Source organism: Xyrauchen texanus, chromosome 37, assembly GCF_025860055.1.
Source record: "Xyrauchen texanus isolate HMW12.3.18 chromosome 37, RBS_HiC_50CHRs, whole genome shotgun sequence".
Taxonomy (NCBI): domain Eukaryota; kingdom Metazoa; phylum Chordata; class Actinopteri; order Cypriniformes; family Catostomidae; genus Xyrauchen; species Xyrauchen texanus.
Genome location: NC_068312.1, coordinates 25,282,179 through 25,302,730, shown reverse-complemented (window position 1 = coordinate 25,302,730; position 20,552 = coordinate 25,282,179). Strand labels below are relative to the sequence as shown.

The 20,552-nt window shown below is 37.8% G+C and overlaps 1 protein-coding gene across 1 annotated transcript in view; it reads right to left on the bottom strand.

Moving 5' to 3' along the window:
- Window positions 1–270: 270 nt before the first annotated feature.
- The window catches only part of LOC127630824 (membrane-associated guanylate kinase, WW and PDZ domain-containing protein 1-like), a 56,002-nt gene continuing 35,720 nt past the window's right edge, over window positions 271–20,552 (bottom strand). Inside the window, exons 9-17 of the mRNA XM_052108631.1 lie at window positions 19,543–20,035; window positions 15,991–16,504; window positions 15,456–15,519; window positions 14,762–15,142; window positions 6,351–6,551; window positions 6,054–6,127; window positions 5,786–5,929; window positions 3,380–3,518; window positions 271–1,209 (exon numbers count right to left, since the gene is read on the bottom strand). Coding sequence (XP_051964591.1) covers window positions 443–1,209; window positions 3,380–3,518; window positions 5,786–5,929; window positions 6,054–6,127; window positions 6,351–6,551; window positions 14,762–15,142; window positions 15,456–15,519; window positions 15,991–16,504; window positions 19,543–20,035 — 2,777 coding nt within the window. The 3' untranslated portion in view covers window positions 271–442. The remainder of the gene's footprint in view (window positions 1,210–3,379; window positions 3,519–5,785; window positions 5,930–6,053; window positions 6,128–6,350; window positions 6,552–14,761; window positions 15,143–15,455; window positions 15,520–15,990; window positions 16,505–19,542; window positions 20,036–20,552) is intronic.

The window sequence follows — 20,552 nt, the reverse complement described above, 5'->3', positions numbered from 1 at the left end:
AATAGCTGGTGTGTGGTGCGGGAACTGGCACACTATGGCTGCCGTCGTATCACCAGGTGGATGCTGCACACTGTTGGTGGTTGAGGAGATTCCCCCTGTTCATTGTGTAAAGCGCTTTGAGTGTAGTGTCAGAAAAGTGCTATATAAATGTAACGTTCATTCATTAATTCCATATGTTAGCCTCAGTAACCATTCACTTTCATGGCATCTTATTTCCATGCCATGAAAGTGAATGGTGACTGAGGCTAACATATGGAATTAATGAATGAACGTAACATTTATATAGCACTTTTCTGACACTGGAGTCTAACTTTCTTTCTAGCATGTTCTTTTTTTGTTCGATGAGAAAATATAGTCTTATAGTCCGAACGGATTAAGAATGTGAGTAAATGATGACAGAATTTAAATTTTTGGGTGAACTATTCATTTAAGAGAAATATCATTAGGACCACAGTCCTCCCTTATTCTGGCTCAGCCTTTTCCCCTCTAAAACCTGAGAGAGTTTGTGAGGGCTGGGGACTAGCCAAGGTCCCGGGGCTGCAGTTGAAGATCCAGGGGCCTGTTCAGGGCTGATGTGCTCCAGGGGCCATTGAGTGCCCGTGAATGAGATGCTGGCTGCCGACACACTGACTTCAGAGAAGCTGCGAGCCGATTCTGCATCTGACCCGTTATCGTCATTGTCCAAAGGCATGATGAAGGAGAAGGGTGCCTGCTGTTTGGCCTCTGGTGTGCTGTTCCTGTTGTCATCTCTCTTTTCCTCTGCTCGGTAACCAGTCTCTCTCTCAGAGCTGAAATCTTTCACTTTTTGTCGTCTTTCCCCCATGCTCTTGCTTTTCCCCCTTGCTTTTTGTCTTACTCCCTCTCCATTAATTTCCTCGTCCTCTTTTTTATGCCCTTCCTTTCGGCTCCTCAGCGTGCTGGGTAAACTCCGTGATTGCATTTGTTGCTCTTGCCTCCGTCTAGTCAATCGAGAGCTACCCATCGGGCTAACATTCTCTCGCTCGATTTCAGACCAGACTCTGCCCTCCTCCGCTCCTCTTCTTCTGCTCCTTTCCCCAGATTCCATCTTTCCCTTCCCCCTCCTCTCTCTCCTCTCCTGTCCACTGTCATCCACCCATCTGCTGCTTTTTAGAGGAGGGTGATCTACTGCAGCCACAATCGGTTCCTCAGAGCAGAGGGAGGAGGGGGAGACGAGTCCAGCTTCATGGTCTGAGATGGAGAGAAAGACATAAAGAAAGTTGAATGAACTCTATAAGCCCATCTTTATGTAAAACTACAAAAGGAGGTGTAAGATAATGTTTGGTTGATGGAGGAGTGGGTGGATGAATGAGTGTGACCATGTGATTAACCAGAGACTGTTCTAAGATCTGTCAAGGGTTGTTCCCTGCTGTAGTGATGGAGGAAAATGTGTCTGGAGTAGATCTGCTGCATTTCTGAGTGATTGAGTAAACCACATTATGGGCACAAGATCAACCAGTACTCGTTCTTAATGGCTGTTCTGATCCCAAATGTTCTTCCAAGCCAATATATGAATGAATTTGTAAAGTAAAAGGTTGCATTGATGCTCCTTTACTTAAAGCGATAAAGGACCATTTAATTGAATGTGACCACAGAAAAGATGGACAGCAGTTACGGGGGAAATGGCAAAATGAAAAAGCAAAATGCAAGAATAGGAAGAGGAACATGAGAAGGGTGACATCACATGTGAGCAAGGAAGGCGAAAAAAGGAAAACCAAAAGGAACGGTTACCAACCGCATGTTTTCTGTCCGGCCGATGACATAGAAGCAAGGCTCGCCCTGCTTGGAGTTAGTCATACAAAGAGATAAGCTGGAAAGCTCCACTGGAGGAGGGTTTAAGAGAGAGAAAGCAAAAATATGAAGGATTGTGAAAAGAAAGAGAAAGAGCAGTAAGAACAGAAAGCCAAAGCAGAGTTAGAAAAAAGTGCCAAATAACGGATATAAACCAGTGGTTCTCAATTGGTGGGCCGCAATAAAAAAAAAAATAAAATAAAAAATAGAGTTGCAGGTTTGTTATGTCGTGGACAGCAGGAAAAAACAGCACTTAATGCAAATAATAAAATGCAACTAACCATTTTTCAGTAATGACAACTGTTGGATTTATTCAGCATGTTAATATGGGTATTACACATTGATAGGATTTAGTCTTGGCAGACTAGATCTGCTATCCTTCTGCTGCTGCAGAGCAAGTACGAAGACTTGCTACTGCTAGAACATGCACAGATATAATGTGTTAGCATGTGGGCATGTAGGCAACACAAGATATGCTGCTGCACAATTAGACATACAATCACCCCAAACCAACAAATCCCCAAACAATACAGATCTACCACCAAAGTTGTGTACTGCTGATGCTCTGAAGAGCCATGTGCTACTGGAAAAATGTGTCTCTGGGCAAGCTTGGTCAAATGGCTTAAAAAACTAGTGACTTGACTCATAATGTGCACTTGGACCAGGAAAGCCCTGTTGATTAGTGACTTAGCCTTGCCATGTGTGAGTTTATTTAAAGGGATAGTTCATCCAAAAATGAAAATTCTCTCATCATTTACTCACCCTCATGACATCCCAGATGTGTGTGACTTTCTTTCTTCAGCAGAATACAAACAAAGATTTTTTGGAGAATATCTCAGCTCTGCAGGTGCATACAATGCAAGGGAATGGTGATCAGCTCCACAAATCACATAAAGGAAACATAAAATTATCAATAAGTCTCCAGTGATTAAATCCATATCTTCAGAAGTGATATAATAGTTGTGAGAAAAAGTTAAAAATTGAATTCCTTTTATTTATACTCTAAATTTCCACTTTTACATCTGAAGGTTACAACACTGGAGTCATATTGATTATTTTTATTCTACCTTTATTTTTGGAGCTACAAAGGTCTGATCACCATTAATTTGCATTGTATGGACCTACAGAGCTGTTTGTGTTCTGATGAAGAAGGAAAGTCTTCCAGATCTGAGATGGCGAGGGTGAGTAAATGATAAGAGCATTTTTGGTTGAACTATCCCTTTAAACTAATGACCTAAGATAGCCATGTGTGCCAGATTTGGTTAAGGCTTACCTTGTTTTGCCATTCAATTTATGTATTGTAATCATTTTGCATATTGTTGGGCCTATGCTGTTCATAGTAAAATTGATGTTTGACATAAAATACATTTTAGTTCAATTTTGTACGATAAAGAATTTGGTGCTTTGCTGGATTGTTACTTGATGTCCAATGTAAAATATGGGTCCTGAAGCAAATCCAGTTGAGAACCACTGATCTGAACCAATTAACTATCATAAGGAAACGGAATATTCATAAAACTAGTTGAATCTCCTCATTGTCAACCATTATCAAACCTCTCTGTCCCCTCACCATAATCCGGTACGTATCCGTCACCTTTCTTCAGCACGAGATGTATCCTGTTTCCTCCCTTGCGGATCTGCTCCACGGCCTGACTGTGTGTAATCCCGGCTGTGCTGTCTCCATTTATCTCAACAAGTTGATCACTAACCTGCAACATGAGTCAGCAAGAACCTTTATGGGTCAGCAAAATGTCAACAACAACACCTAATCTCAACAAACAAGCAACTGTCAGCATGACTCAGTATTACTTCTACTGCTTGCTGAATCACACCTTTAAACTTTCCAAACAATATCAATTGAATTGTTTTATTCATAGGCTTCCTGCCTTTTTGAAATCACTTTATTGAGATTGTACTCACAAAGAGCAATTACTAGTAAATTAAATATTTTAGAGCAGAGCATAAATGGAAAAAAATATATATACAGTTGAAGTCAGAAGTTTACATACACTCAGGTTGTAGTCATTAAAAAAAAATGTAATCACTCCACATATTTAATATTAGTAAACTATAGTTTTGGCAAGTCGTTTAGGACATCTACTTTGTGCATGACATGAGTAATGTTTCCAAAAATTGTTTACAGACAGATTGTTTCACTTTTAATTGACTATATTACAATTTCAGTGGGTCAGAAGTTTACATACACTAAGTTAGCAGTGTCTTTAAGCAGCTCCAGAAAATGATGTCAAGCCTTTAGACAATTATCTTCTGATAGGAGGTGTACTGAATTGGAGGTCTACCTGTGGATGTATTTTAAGGCCTACCTTCAAACTCAGTGCCTCTTTGCTTGACATCATGGGAAAATAAAAAAAGTCTGGTTCATCCTTGGGAGAAATTTCCACATTCATCTGTACAAACAATATTACGCAAGGATAAACACCATGGGACTACGCAGCCATCATACCGCTCAGGAAGGAGATACATTCTGTCTCCTAGAGATTAACGTAGTTAGGTGCGAAAATCGCAAATCAATCAAAGAACAACAGCAAAGGACCTTGTGATGATGCTGGAGGAAACAGGTAGACAAGTATCTATATCTACAGTAAAATGAGTCCTATATAGATATAACCTGAAAGGCTGCAAGGCAAGAAAGAAGGCACTGCTACAAAACCACCATAAAAAAGCCAGACTACAGTTTACAAGTGAATATGGAGACAAAGATCTTATTATTGGAGAAATGTCCTCTGGTCTAATGAAACAAAAATGTAACTATATGGCCATAGTGTCCATCGTTATGTTTGGAGGAAAAAGGGTCAGGATTTTGAGCCGAAGAACACCATCCCAACTGTTGTGGGGTGCTTTCCTGCAGGAGAACTGGTGCACTTCACAAAATAGATGGCATCATGAGGAAGGAAAATTATGTGGATATATTGAAGCAACATCTCAAGACATCAGATAGGAAGTTAAAGCTCTGTCGCAAATGGGTCTTCCAAATGGACAATGACCCCAAGCATACCTCCAAAGTTGTGGCAAAATGGCTTAAGGACAACAAAGTCAAGGTATTGTTGTGGCCATCACAAAGCCCTGTCCTCAATCCGATTTGTGGTTCGAATTTGTGGGCTGGACTGAAAAAGCTTGTGCGAGCCAGGAAGCCTACAAACCTGAGTCAACACTGGAATTACTAGTCACAACTGCAGAATGTGAAATACGCGCAACTTTCCAGCACATTTTGTTTTCTCTCGTAGATTTGGCTTAGTCTACCTTTTAATTATTTAAAAACAATTCTTGACTGTTTTAATATGTTAAGTAACTTCTGTTTAGAATTCCATTGCTCTATTGGTCCTGCACAAAATTAATTTGTTTTCAATAAATATGCCTGTTAAATATTCGCTAACGTTGATTCAGTGAATGTGTGTCTTGTACTAGGCCTATATTTAACGTACAATGATCATAATGCAATGCGAGCACGTCACAAATATGTGCCCCTTTTCAACGGAATTTAGCGTCAGATTTGGAATAGATGAATTTTAAATGGGTTGCACAAACAATTCTTTTGACTGTTTTCTGAAGGTTGGTTTCTTTTTAGACTTGACGACTTATCGACTTCAAAATTTTCATTTAAACGTAAATGAAATTAGTTGTTCAGCACATCTCTGATAAAAGCTGAAATAAATAATTCTCTCAACTATTATTCTGACATTTCACATTCTTAAAATAAAGTAGTGATCCCAACTGACCTAAGACAGGGAATGTTTTTTTTTTTTTATGTTTTTGGTTCAAATGTATGTAAATTTCTGACTTCAACTGTGTATTACATTATAAAAATTTTCCATTACTTTTTAAAGATTTAATTAATTTCCAAGAGTTTTCCAGGCCTTGAAATATCAGTTTTGGAATTGATATTTTCCGGGTTTTCAATGACCGTAGAAACCTGTATTTACAAGTATATGGTGTCTGTATATGTGTGTTTACTGACCTGTATTTTCTGACTGCGTGAGGCTGGTCCACCCTCCATCAGGCCAAGCACATAGAGACCCATGTTATACTCACTTCCACCTCTCAAACTAAAGCCAAAACCTGTTGGGCCTCTCTCTAAATCAACACTATAATACTGAGAGTCCTTTGAACAGATTACCAGAGAGATAGACAGAGAAATAATGTGTTTTCATAAGCAAATTCATAAGTATTAAATATGAGGATACATATTGTATGTATGTGTATGTTTGTACTGTAAGAAGACTAACCTTTTGCTTGGACCTATGCCCTTTTCTTGGCCGGCTCTCAGGATCAAAGTCGGTGTACTCAGGCAGATTGTTGTCTGACAGAAACATAAAGAATCCCATCAGCCAAGCACTCTTCAGTACAACATCGTTGATTTAATGTGCACCAGCACCCTCTTGTGGTGACTGGAAAACACACCTCAATTCTAATGTGTAACAGCATAAAAACCCTTATTTCAGAACATAATAAATTAAACATAATAATAAATACATAATACATACAACAACATAATATATTTCCATATCTGTTGTAATTCTTACTAGTGTTGGAGCGTGGTATAATGGTGAGTCTGAGTGTGTTGCCGGCTCTGCGCAGTATCTGTGCAAGGTCTCTGTGAGGCAGAGCGACTACCGATCTGCCCTCCACCGCCTCCAACTGGTCCCCCGGCTGGATCTGACCACTGCGTGCTGCTGGACTCCCCCGACGAACAGTCACAAACCGGTGAGACACTAGAGATGAAGCTAGAGGGACAAAGCAATATAATTTACCTTCTCCTCCATGAAAATCTCTCTACATAGTTGTCTAAATTTACAGTTACATTTATTCATTTAGCAGACACTTTTATCCGAAGTGACAACATACAGTAGCAATTCACCTTAATTAAAAACAGCAAGTCTTTAAGATATTTAACATTTCAAGTAACAGTAGAAGGAGAGGAAGATTTCTGAATGACATCTATGAACCACTGGATCAATAGAAGATTACACAGTTGATTCAGCACGGACACTTGAAGAAATCCCTCACTATTTATTTCCTGCACATTTTTCCTCATGTTTACAGAATCACAGGATATTCTAGAACACAGAAGTCAAAAATACTTCCTCTAGATAGAAACATAAAGATTCATTTCATTATATAATAGAGAACATAATAGAAGAGAAGTAGCCTAAAACACATTTTCCTCAGTATAAATATTACTATTGTTCATATACAAATTTATCTTTGTTGCGTCCCCATCTGAATAGAGAAACATTGTTCCAGACAAAAGTTTTCAGACACCAGATCAGTCAGAGTTTCCAGAACACAAATTCTGCCAATAGAAATAGAAAACCTGCTATAACTCACTGGAATAAACTCTTCCACCAGCTACTAGATGGAGTCACTGTAGACCCATAGAAGTCTTTGGCATTAATAATATTTCATTATTGTTAACACACAGTCTCACACACACACACACACACACACACACACACACACACACACACACACACACACACACACACACACACACACACACACACACACACACACACACACACACACACACACTCAGTGCAGTCCTGTATTGCATTGCAATTGGGAGGCCCATTGGCCAGTCAATCGATCTGTTTGTATCGATCATGTGCTCATGCATGGGCAAACAGACTGCAGCACAGAGCATGCAAAAAAAAAAAAAAAAACAACAGGCCAAAAAGAACAGTTTTTTTAGTGGGGCCAAGATTATTTGGCTATGTAAGCCAATGTCATTGCATAAATTGGATAATTAAACATCAAATCAAATGGAATCTCTGCAACAAATGATGCTTGAACTTTTCTCAGAACTGACCTAAATATTCTTTGCCATTTATGAAACTGGTGTCAAGGTGATTTTAAAAGGATGTATAAAGCCAATTCCCCTCAAGTTTACAGAGTGTGTTAGTAGAGTAAATACAACTATGACCATGTTTCCTAACGTTTGACAACCAGAAAGTGTCCAAATAGCCCACTTTTGTCTTCATTTGGAACAGCATATCTATTCTTGTATCATTTCAGAATAAACAAACTTTCATTAAAATAAATGGCACTTGCTATTATTTTTAAAATATTAAAATATTTTTCATATATAATATTATACATACGTGTGTGTGTGTGTGTGTGTGTGTGTGTGTGTGTGTGTGTGTGTCCATGGTCAAAGAGAATCAGTAGAGCGCAGGTGAGAGTGTGTTCGGTGCTATGTGAAGCGTGTCAAGTTAGAAGAGAACGTTCTCTGGGCTTCCACATCTCCCACATTCATGCATTATTCATAGCATGTAAAACATCATTGTTAATGAACACATTGTTCTCTGGGTTATATATAGAGGTGGGCGTATAGAGCAAAAAGACTAAACTGCTTATAGATGATTATAGGGATGATGCATTTAATAAACACGGCACAAGGGGGTTTCTGTAATGCCACAAATGTCTCTCTCATGAAAACATGGAGATAAAGAGAGAAATAACGGAGATGGATAGAAGGGCACAGCTGTGCCTAACCCACTTTGGGATTTGTAATGACTGACTGAGTATTTTCACTTGATAAAAGGTGTGGTGTGTGTTACATAACCGCTATCAATCACTTCCTGTAATCCTATAAACCCACAATATTCTATATGAAAATATATATTTTTTAAAACAGTCACGCACACATGCTTTTTAAGGCTAATATGGTATAACATTGAAACAGCATAATACTGAAAGGGGCATTTTACGTACTAAAAATGTATATCAGGAAAATACATACATTCATGCATACATGCTCTAATTCAGCCAAATTTTCTGTGTTATTGTAATTTTGAGGGATAAAAAAAATTCTGACCCTTAATATTAAAATTCAGTGTGTAACTCATCTCACATGGTTGTTTTTACTTTTCTAAGCACACAGAATAATGATTTGATCGACTGACTGACTCAACTGACCACTTACTGTAGCAGCTACACAGTTCAGCCTAGCTACCACCTCATAATGCCCTAGCAGCCGTATAATGTGCTAACCTAGGGGTTTCCGGGGGTTGCAGCGTAAAGCATTTCACATGTTTCCATTGACCATGGTATAAATATTATTTATTTTCCACATACATTTTTTTAAATTTTATTGCAAATTAAAGGCCAGTTATTTTAATGTCCTTACTATATCATGTTTACAAACATTTTTTACACTGGGGGTCCCTCGCAAGGGGATCATCATAATTGGGGGTCCTTGGCATCAAAAGTTTGAAACCCCATGTGCTAACCAATTCAGGATACCTTAGCAACCACATAACAACTCCCTGGCAACCACCCACAACATTCTAGCACCATGCAGCAAGTTTTGCATGGGCACTCACCACTCAGATTTCCTAGAAAATGTAAGAATCTAGGTATTGTGGGGCTTCTTTTTAAAAGTTTGTATATAACGTAAAAAACAAAATACCTTCATTTAAAAACAGCATGTCTATGGATCAACATACAATGTAAATGATACAGTAAACACACCAAAATGTTGCCTAATGTTAAATCTCCAATACTGACACACAGAAGTAAGCACAAACAGTAAAACAAAAGCTCAAGTCAAACTCCTCTTTCAAAAGTAGAAGTGCAGTAGAACTGGGTCAAGCTTCAGAGCTTTTACACAACACATAATCTTTGTTCATCTCCACTTTTAATTATGATTCTGTGTTATTTTCACGTCTGGGTAGATTTCCTCTGAACCGCGGGCCAATGAGCCATATGAAAACAGAGTTGTACACTCCTGAGGAAGAACAGAGGTTTTGCGTGTTATGGTAGCTGGTTCAGATTGGGGTCAAGAGCAGAGGACTGCCACCATTATAATAAAAGGCCTTATGCAGAGTAGAGAACAGCAGAACACATGCAGAAAAGCTAACCTTTTGGGAACTTACAGTAAACTTACAGTAAACTATTATAATAGTTAATTATAATATTATTAGAACCATAACCCATAATTTAACCTTAAAACACATATTTGAAACATCTTAAACGTCCCTGAATATCCCAGAAGGATTACTTTTTCAGATTTAACCCACATTTAGGGACAATTTTGGTGTTCAAACCACTTTTCTTAACCATTCGGCATCACAACTGACTACGCAAGGACATCTCTCAAGAGGAATCAGTCATTTAATTATTATTTTTCTCAAAAAGGTGCCCAAAATCTCTCGGTTATCTATACCTGGAAGTGAACCTGGAAACTTTGCATATGCAACTAAGGATGCAACAAATTTTTTCTCACACATTTGTATACTCAATGCAATATTCCCTTGAGTGACTATTGAGTAAATGATTCCGTGAGTAAATGACCACTGAGTAAATTAAAGGTGCTGTAAGCAATTTCACGTGACTGAGCCGTTGAGTTAGCCATGCCCCCTCATTCCTAAATCCCGCCATCCAAAGATAATTTCTGAGAGCAATACAGAGCAAACTTTATTTGTTCCTGTGGCTGTCAAATTCAACAGTGGCACAATAGCACCCTTAATGGACAAACATTATGAATCATAGCCTCAATGATCCAATTCAAAAACAACGCAAAATGATTGACAGGTGAAAAGCATCAATGTCTGCAGTCCGCAGACACATATTTGTTTGCTGTTTACAAAGTCTACAGCTGTCAGGAGACCGGCGAGATATCTTAGGACACTTATTTCATTAACATCTTTAAGGGAGTAGGACCGTTTTTTTTTTTTTTTTTTTTGCATAGTTTTCCATGAAAAACAATCACTTACATTACCTTTAATGGGGTCTTGGCGTGCCTTTTTCATTATTAGAATGTTCCTTGAGGTTCACTTATAATATTAGTAAAGTTCTTTGCACATCAAACGGTCATGTGTTTGTGAAACATGATGATTTTTCACCCTCATTCTGACCCTGCTTCTCCTTTAAGACTTGACAGTAAATGCACACTTTTATGATTGGCTCTTGGTTCTTGACTGACCTGCTCTCTCCTTGCCATCTCACTGCTTTGGAGTGATACATTAAAGTAGGCATTGCACATATCTACTATAGTGTAACATCACAATGTGGAGGATGTAGAGAACAAGACGTTTTGGCAGCTTGGTTTCAACAAATGCTCTTTTTGAAGTGAGGAGGAAGTTTTGAGTTCTGAAACTTACTGTATGTTTTTAAAGTTTAATTAACTATTATATGTCAAACGACCAAGGAAAATGTGATTCTTCATGACATGACCCCTTTAAAGACAACTGTAAAATAGCACTATTTGTGTTACGTACACCTCAGATTAAACGTGTTGAAGTAATCTCAGTGTCAGTGCATGAAAACTAGTTAGTGGTACTCTCATTGTAAAGGTTGCAGGTTTGAAACCTGGGAAGGGTGATCAATTGACTGGAGAGTTACTGAGCTCTGTTTCCCCATTTGCCATTGTTTATTTGAGCAATACATTTATTTCAAGTAGCTTCCAGGGAAATGTCACCACAAATTTGCTTATCTAAAAGTGTCTGCTTAAAAGTATCTTTCAGTGCATTTTAAAACATTTATAAAGTCTTTAACCATTGTTAACTTTACTCTTGTAACCTTTAACATTTTGGCTATTCATCAGAACAGATATTGAAGTATTACAGAGCTCAACTAACCTGGCCTATAATGTACAGTGTAACATCTGTGAAGACTTGCACGCACATCAAAACAAACACCTTATGTTAATTAAGAGACTACATGGAATATTCATTTGTCATACTTCAATAATTAACTAACTAAGGCAGATGATGATGTACATTATTTTTATACAGTATGTACATTAACCTAAAATATGGATTTTTAAATGACAAAAAGTTCTACCCAAATGTCCTTGCCAAAATGGTATTGACAAGGACAATTATGCAAGACTTTAAAAAGATTCATTGTGTGCAAAAATACATGAAAAAAACCCACAAACATCACTAAGAGGAAACACAGATATGTAGATTGTAACATAAAAAATAATAGTGACTGAACACACAACTTGCAGATTATATGTGCTTAACATCTCCTTTTGTGCTCCATATGGGTTCATATGGGTTTGGGATAACATGAGGTTGAGTAAATAATGACAGAAGCTTCAATTTTGGGTGAATTATCCTTTTAAGGATATTACGGCATTGAGAGTACAAATAAGACAGTGTCATATTGAACAAGATGGAAGGAATAGACAGTGATTCTCATGCTCTAACACACACACACACACCCTCCAAATGACCTCATGGACATGATCTCACACTCATGATAATACTTTCAGGATGAGCATCTCATAACACAAATCATTAAACTGACAGTTCTTGAAAAGTCACATCAGATAGAGAGATATATGAAAATCCCATTTGCAGGCTGTATTTTTAAGGGCCTACTAAATGCATCAATAAGTGTTCTGGTATTTCAAAACTTCTTATCGAGCACACAAAACAACCTACTGTACATATGTAATATTATACCTACTGCTGTAAAATGCATATAAGTTTGGGCAGTGCCCACCGTGGCCCATTTGAAAATATTTCAAGCATGCGAATGTCCAGGTTAACCCAAGCACAAGAGCTCTCTGAAGTATGAAAAGTACAGAGATGAAATCAAAAAGGGTATACTTCAGAAGAACTGTCCCGCAGAGCTTAAAGTCTTCTAATACAATGCACAAACACAAACACACACATCCTGTTCTCTCTAACACAAACAGACTGTTCCCATAAACCTGAATTCACCCTATAGATCTGAGCTCAAGCCGTAGGGGGAAATATGTTAAATCACCTTAAATCATTAAAACCACCACAAAAACCTAGTTTAAATACTACAATGGTTAGTAAACTATGTACTCAAGAGTCAATAATAGTCAGAAATACATACATTCTAGAGCATGAGAGGTAAGAGAGTATTTACGTTTTGCGTCCTTCACCGTTTTCAGTGCAGACTGAAGCCTTTCCAGCATGTTGTCTTGATAAAGTCAACAAATCAGTTTTAAAATCCATAAAATTCCTAACCTTTTAATTCTACATATAATATTAGAAAACACTGAAGAAATCTAGGGATAAAAAAAACTGTTGAGGGGTTTTCCTCAGAGCAGAGAAATTGATGACGCTTGCACTGAATGAACAGAACTGGGCAAAAGAGAGAGGGGGAGAGAGGGTGAAAGAGAGAGAGAGAGAGAGAGAGAGAGAGAGAGAGAGAGAGAGCAGTGGAGGGAGGGATAGTGAGTGAAAGCTAACAGAGAATATAGAACATAAGAACGATTTAATACTACACTGAATCCTAAAGTAATCCCAAACAAAGATGGACAGGTATTTTCACACACAAAAAGCTCTAAAATATACCAAAATCTACTTCTTTATATATATCTGTGGTACATTAGTGATATTATGACAATATATATTTAATAATCTATTAAGGAGTGAAGAAATCTGCTTCACTTTTGTTACAATATCATTGTTTCTAAAAGTGTTTATGCTACAATACAGAGAAAAATACAGTTTCTTATTCTTTTATTTGTATTTGCAATAACAAATTCAAAAATTCATTTTACAGAAGCTGCAAATACATTCATCTTTACCATAGTAATAAAAGTTATCCATCCTTTTACCATTTGCTCGATTGCCATTTCTCATTAATGATGCCATGTATCTGTATCTGAAATTTGTTTATGGCTCAATTTGATTCTACTGTTTTTAGAGGATAATACGCTATACGTATTGAATGTGTCACACCAGAATAAGTATTTGGTGGATTTTTATAACATAAAATAGATCAATAATTTCAATAAATTATTAAATTCAATTATAAAAGCTTTACATTTTCTATGCAAGAACTATGGTTCTATTTTCATCAGAATGCTTCTTTGTAAAATCACAAAGACAACATCTTAAGCAGAGACAAATCTCAGGAGTTCTTTTTTTTTAGAAAACTCTGTTTGACTTCAGAAGTCATGGATCTGTAATACTTTGGTCTACTAAACATTGAACACTGAAAGACCACTGAACAATTATCATCAACTAATCATAATACACTGGGGGGTTATCTGTTCCAGTTACCATTTCATGTGGAATTACAAACACTGCTGGACAGAAACCACGAACTCGCTAGGACTGCAGCTTATCTCACATTTACAAACACATCCGTCTAGCATATTTATATTACATATTTATATACCCTCAGAGTGTACATACCTGATCAAAATACAGCTGAAAATTACATAAGTTTGACTGCATATCAGCACAAACTTAAATCAAGTGAAATCATAATTAGTGTGCTAATTAGGGATTTTCTGTACACATGCATATTGCATAATCACATGACTCAGATGAGCCACATGCTTTGAGGGGGAAATGCACTTTTTCTCGGAGAGCAAGATATTTTCCCGGTTTCACCTGACTTTCACATAGTGAAAGAGGCAGGAATATACACACTCTATCCTGTGATAATTGCTGTATGCAGATGCATATTGGGAATCTTTCCAGAGGTTGGCCTGCATTTTAATACAAATGATGCAGTGATAAAGCTTCAAATAAAATCCCCTCTTTTTTACTTCTGAATACCGGAACAAACTGAGATAATAGAGAAAAAATAAGGTCACATCTGTATTAACAAACCAGCAGATCACTCACTCACACACACGCACACGTGCACACACACAAATTAAAGACTGCCCTTGAAACACAACAATAAATGTTTTCGAATGGATAATTTTTCAAATAGATTTTTCAAAATGCTTTCTGTGGTTTTTTGACAACTGTATTAGTTTCAGAGGAAATATAAGTAAAAAAAACCTCTAAATTCTAAATGGATGAGTTGTGTTCAAAATGTAAATTCACTTTAATTGCACATTCTACCTGTAATTATTTAATCTATGTTGAAAATCAGTGGAACAATCACTGTAATGCACAGCCACTCGTGGCTTGCTGACAATGTTTAAAATGATGCACACTCAAGTCCAAACACACAGATCATGCTCTAACAGATAGGTACTTACATTCATTCACTACATCCTGGGAGGAGATGACAAATCCGAACCCTTCTCCTGGCCTCCGTCTCAACTCCACCTCCATCGCTCTGGATGGGGTTGCTCCCCTCCCGTCTGCATGGCTTTTGGACACTGCTCCAAGGCTAGAGGCTGCGGTGCGGCCCCACTGACTCGTTCCATCATCAACCCCTAACCAGTCTCTGGGCTCTAGAGTGAGAGTCACGGGCACTGAGTCCAGGAAGCTGGTGCTTTGGACCAGGTTGGAGAGGTCCCCAGAAGGTGAGGAGGGAGACAGCGTGCTCTGGCTGGGTACAGCACCATCAGATGAGGGAGAGGTCAGATCAGGGGTGCCCAGGGAGGGAGGAGGTCTCTTATAGGCATTTGGGGAGCCTTAAGAGCAGAGAGGACATGAAAGAGAACAGGAGAAGGTAGAAGAGGTGCTCCAATCCACTAATAAACTTTCTAAAACTTGATGTCACCACTATGGCCCAGTTTACAACTATTTCAGGTGATCTGATAACAAGTACACTGTGCTAACTATCGTAAACAGGGATAATTTCAGGGTTTTCATGGTGATGGAACCCCTGCAATAGTTTTTAAATATGCATTAAAAAATTTATATTTTATATTATTTATATTTTATTCATATATTTCCATTGCAGAGCTTGAAGTACGTTTAGCACACAGTGTGTAGGGCACTCACCTCCTCTGTAAACCAGTAAGACCACCTCACCCTGTTTGGTGTGTTCTTGAAGCACCCGCTGAACCTGGTAAGACAAAAAAGATCATTCAAAATTATTCAGATTTATTTTGTGAATTATCCAAAGGCTGAGAACCATGTAGAAATTAGACTTTCAGACAGTGACCAGCTGCTTAAAGGGATAGATCACGCAAAATTGAAAATTCTATATTCATTTACTCACCCTCATGTCGTCCCAGACCCATGTGACTTTCTATCTTCAGTGGAACACAAAAGGTGAATTTTTTATAAATATTCTTCCATATGATGAAATTGAATGACGACTGGGGCTATCAAGTTCCAAAATGACAAAAAAAAGTTTTATAAAATTGGCTGAATTGACTGAATTGTGTGCTATATTCCAAGTCTTCTGAAACCATAGCTTTGAGTGAGGAACAGACTAACATTTAAGTAGTTTCTGTTTGGAACGACACGAGGGTGAGTAAATAATGACAGAATTTTGGGGTGAACTATACCTTTAAGGCCACAATGAAATTACCTGTGCAAAGCTGAGGTTCTGCACATCTGCCCCGTTGATCTTGATAATAGCATCCCCTGGCTGTAGAGAGGGGCATTGCCGCCTGTCCCAGACTCTCTTTACCACTGCCAGCTGCCCTCCCTGCCCCCCAGCCGTCACACTGAAACCCATACCCCCTCCCTCGCTCCTGCCCAAGGCCACAGGTATCAGCTCACCCCCTCCCCCGCAACCTACCCCACCCAGGGCACCGGGGGATCCTAGTCCACCCGGATGAGGTCGTGGGGGGTTGTTGGCTGGACACCCATTAAAACCACAGGGTGGGAGCTCGGTTGGGGGTGCAACGACAAGAGATGTTTGGGGCATGGGAGGTCGCTGGGAGCTGGGTGCCCCTGGTGGCTGGCTGGACGGACCCACCTCAGACTGGGGTAGAGGGAGTGTGGTAGAAGAGAGATCACTCTCGGAAGACTTCGAACTGTGGTGGCCATGAGAGGGAGCGGGAAGTGTGTTGTTGTTGTAGCTGCGGACAAGGGAAGTTCTGGGTGGAGAAGGACGGAAAGAAATGGGTGTGTAAACAGAGTTGCACAGTAAAAGATTTAAAAAGTGTCTAAAAAAGGGATTCAAGTATGTCTAAGAAGTTAGTGTTATCCTTGAAAAGGAGCAAAACACTTTCTTATGGTTAGAGATAATAATAAGGAACGCTAGAAAGTAATTTTTTTTTAAACATATATTCACTTTTCTACTTTATCAGTTATTGGCTCTTTAACCCTTATATGCATAGCTCGGGTCTTAAGTGATCTGGGTCCTAATTCCACCCCCCTGTACCTCATCCATTTTTTGGAGTTGTGCCCACACCTCTTTAGTATTCCTCAATCTCTCTTTTATTAATAATGTAACAAAAATAAATGTAAATATATATCTGTGTGTGTGTGTGTGTATATATATATATATATATATATATATATATATATATATATATATATATATATATATATATTTATAATGGCTTAGGTACCACTAGTGTATAAGGGTCATTAAAGACCCTGTATAATAGTTTATTTTTCTTTATTGCACTTCCATGAATTATATTTTTATGATTATTTCATATCTACATATGTTTACTATCACAAGATATCTATTTCTTTGTTTATTACAAGAGACTGTAAATATAGAAATAAATACTACATTACATTGATTTTATGACCAAAAATGGTGAATTATCAGTATTTCAAATGCTTGTACACATACATTTTATACATGATCTTTGTTACTCAATGAGGCACTGTTGTTGAGTGATTAACTTGATTTACATTTGCATTTGTTATTGAAATGAATTGATGAAGAAACAACATGGAAGTAAACTACAGCAAGTACAACACAGGAACATGATGATTTGACTATTGTCATTTGGGTATACTACTGAAATTATGTAAGTTGTGCATCTATTTAGATTCAATAAGTGCCTGAGAAAATATTAATGTGTGTGTTATGTGTAGCTCAAGATGTGTTTGACATCCAGTTGCATGTCATGAAATTGTCATGAATCCTGTTCTAGATTTGTCCTGATTTGTTGCATTGTCTCTTTGATATATGAAAAAAAAAAAAAAACATAAAAATATATAAATATTTTATTCTATTATTTTTGTAATTGGTATTTTGTAGATCCATCCATTTGTGATAAATATACATGCCAGGACTCTAAAGACCCAAATATGTAAGAGTTTGTTGGGTCTCTGAAGAACAGGAAACAGCAGTGTTAAAATGAGAATAGTGTAGCTTTTTAAACAAAATTGTTTGACATGTCCACAAATAAAAGATCCAAATGGTAATTTTGTAACCATTTTGAATGCAGTATAATATCACATAAATTATAATTATAGTCAATATAATAATTATAATATAAAATGAGTATATAATTATTAACACATACAGTACTATTAATAAATAAAAAATATAATAATAATAAATTATTAAAAAAAACATAGAAGATAAAATATTCATATATATCAAATCATAAAATAAAAATAATGCACTTTTTCATTTTATTTTAGTCTACTGATAATAGTTATTAGTTATAGTTATTATTGTGTCAACATTTTTAAATAAAACAATAATTAAATTAAATGAAAATGAAAGTCTGCATATTGCTATTGGAAATGAAACATTTTAAAAATGCATTTCGGTCATATGTGTGCATATATATATGCACACATATACTGTACATACAGTACTGTGCAAAAGTCTTAGGCACATAAGATGTTTCACAGAAGCATTTGCCTTTGTGTGTCAATAGGAAATATAAATGTTAGACTCCCAAACATTACTTTTGCAAATATAAATGATTAGAATAGAAGAACAGGAAGCCCTGCAACAGATGTCATGGCACCCATAAAGCCCCCCACTGAATTTCATGTCATTCTGAGATTACATATAGAGACAGAAGTAATTGAGACATCTTAAATAGATAGAAGAACTGTGGCAAATTCTCCAAGAAGCTTGGAACATCCTATCTGCCAACAACCAAGAAAAACTGTGTCAAGATGTACCTAGGAGAATTGGTGCTGTTTTAAAGGCAAAGTTGGTCACACCGAATATTGATTTAGCTTTTTATGTTACTGGACTTTGTATGATGTTAAGTGATAAATGAAAACTATTAATTTCATTATTTTTGAAGACATCCTCACTATGCAACATTTTTCACAAGTGCGTAAAATTTTGCACAGTACTGTGTGTGTGTGTGTGTGTGTGTGTGTGTGTGTGTGTGTGTGTATGTGTATATATATATATATATATATATATGTATATGTCTCACAGAGCCACACCTTTGATTATCAATATATATATTGTGTATGTATATATATATACATACACACACTGATCAGCCACAACATTAAAACCACCTACCTAATATTGTGTAGGTCCACCTTGTGCCGGAAAAACAACACCAACTCGCATCTCAGAATAGCATTCTGAAATTATATTCTTCCCACCACAAATGTACAGAGTGGTTATCTGAGTTACCGTAGATGGGCTGGTTTGAGTATTTCTGTAACTGTTGATCTTCTGGGATTTTCAAGCACAACCGTCTCTAGAATTTACTCTGAATTGTGCCAAAAACAAAAAACATCCAGTGAGTGGCAGTTCTGTGGATGGAAATACTTCGTTGATGAGAGCGGTGACCACAGAATGGCCAGACTGCATTGAACTGACAAAGTCTACAGTAACTCAGATAACCGCTCTGTACAATTGTGGTGAGAAGAACAGCATCTCAGAATGCTTTTCTGAGATGCGGGTTGTTGCTGTTTTGGCGGTCTGAGGGGGACCTACACAATAATAGGCAGGAGGTTTTAATGTTATGGCTGATATACACACAACCGCTTATATAGTCATATCAAGAATGGCTATTCCAGCTTTAAGTTCCGTAATGAACACGACTGCAGAAATGAACTGGGTTGCATTTCCTAAAAGCATCGCAAGCTTTAGTTGATCGTAGAGACCATTGGTTTCTACAATTTACTTAGGCTCATGATGCTTTTGGAAAACACAGCCCTGGTTTGGATTCACCATCCTGGTTACCTGCGCGTGACAACAGAGCTGACCTCCGTATCGCTGTGACTGGAGCTCATTTTCTTTGATGAGGGAGGGGCATTTGAAGAAGGCACCACCCCCAATACTATAGTCCCTCCCACACCATTTCCATTGGCCATCGAATAGGAAGGTTGGGGTGCTGTGTTGTCATTAGCATCCATCGACTCGGTCTGTATGCAGGGGTAAAAACTGTTTTGGTGGGACATGGAGCGGTTGAGGTTCACCATTCCAGGCTGGTGTCCATTGGGATGTTGGGGTTGTGACTGTACAGAACCCGGGGCAGCAGGGTTGGCACTGTTAGGGTTAGAGGGGGAGGAGAGGCTGGTTTTGGGGCAGCCGTCAGGGTTGTAAAGCATGGGGTAACCTCGTCGGAGGACGACGTCTACACTGTGTCCCATAGGGACGGATTTCAGCATCTCTACCGCCACTTTATGAGACAGACCCAGCACACATGTGTCATTGATGTACACAAGAATGTCCGCTGAAAGAGACAAGGAGAGCGAGATTTCTGTCATTGCCTGTTTTACATCATTAATCATGAGCACTGCTCTGATTATCATTTGAGTATGCATTTTAAATTGGGTCATATTCTTTAAAACCAAATTGTCCTTGATCTTTTGAGGTAAGAGTTCAATGAACTATGAGAAATTACTGTAAATTTTAGAACAAAAAATAAATAAATTAAAAGACCATTTATTGAAACTAAGCTGCAAAAACTATCCTGAACATCTGCAAATCATGGTGCAAATCAGATGAATACAGTAACACACGAATGCCCACAATTACGTGTCGATGAGGCTCAATCAGTGTTCAGCAACTATGTCCACACAGTCATGGTGTGGTATTAAGAAAAAGTAGGATAGATATTATTAATCCTAAACACAAGAAGAACTAACGATAACGGTAAAATGCAGAAAGTTTGCTAAACATTGTGTTTCCAAAGGCTCACAACATTGAGAAAGAATGGCTTTCCTAGGGGACACAACATTTTTAATTAT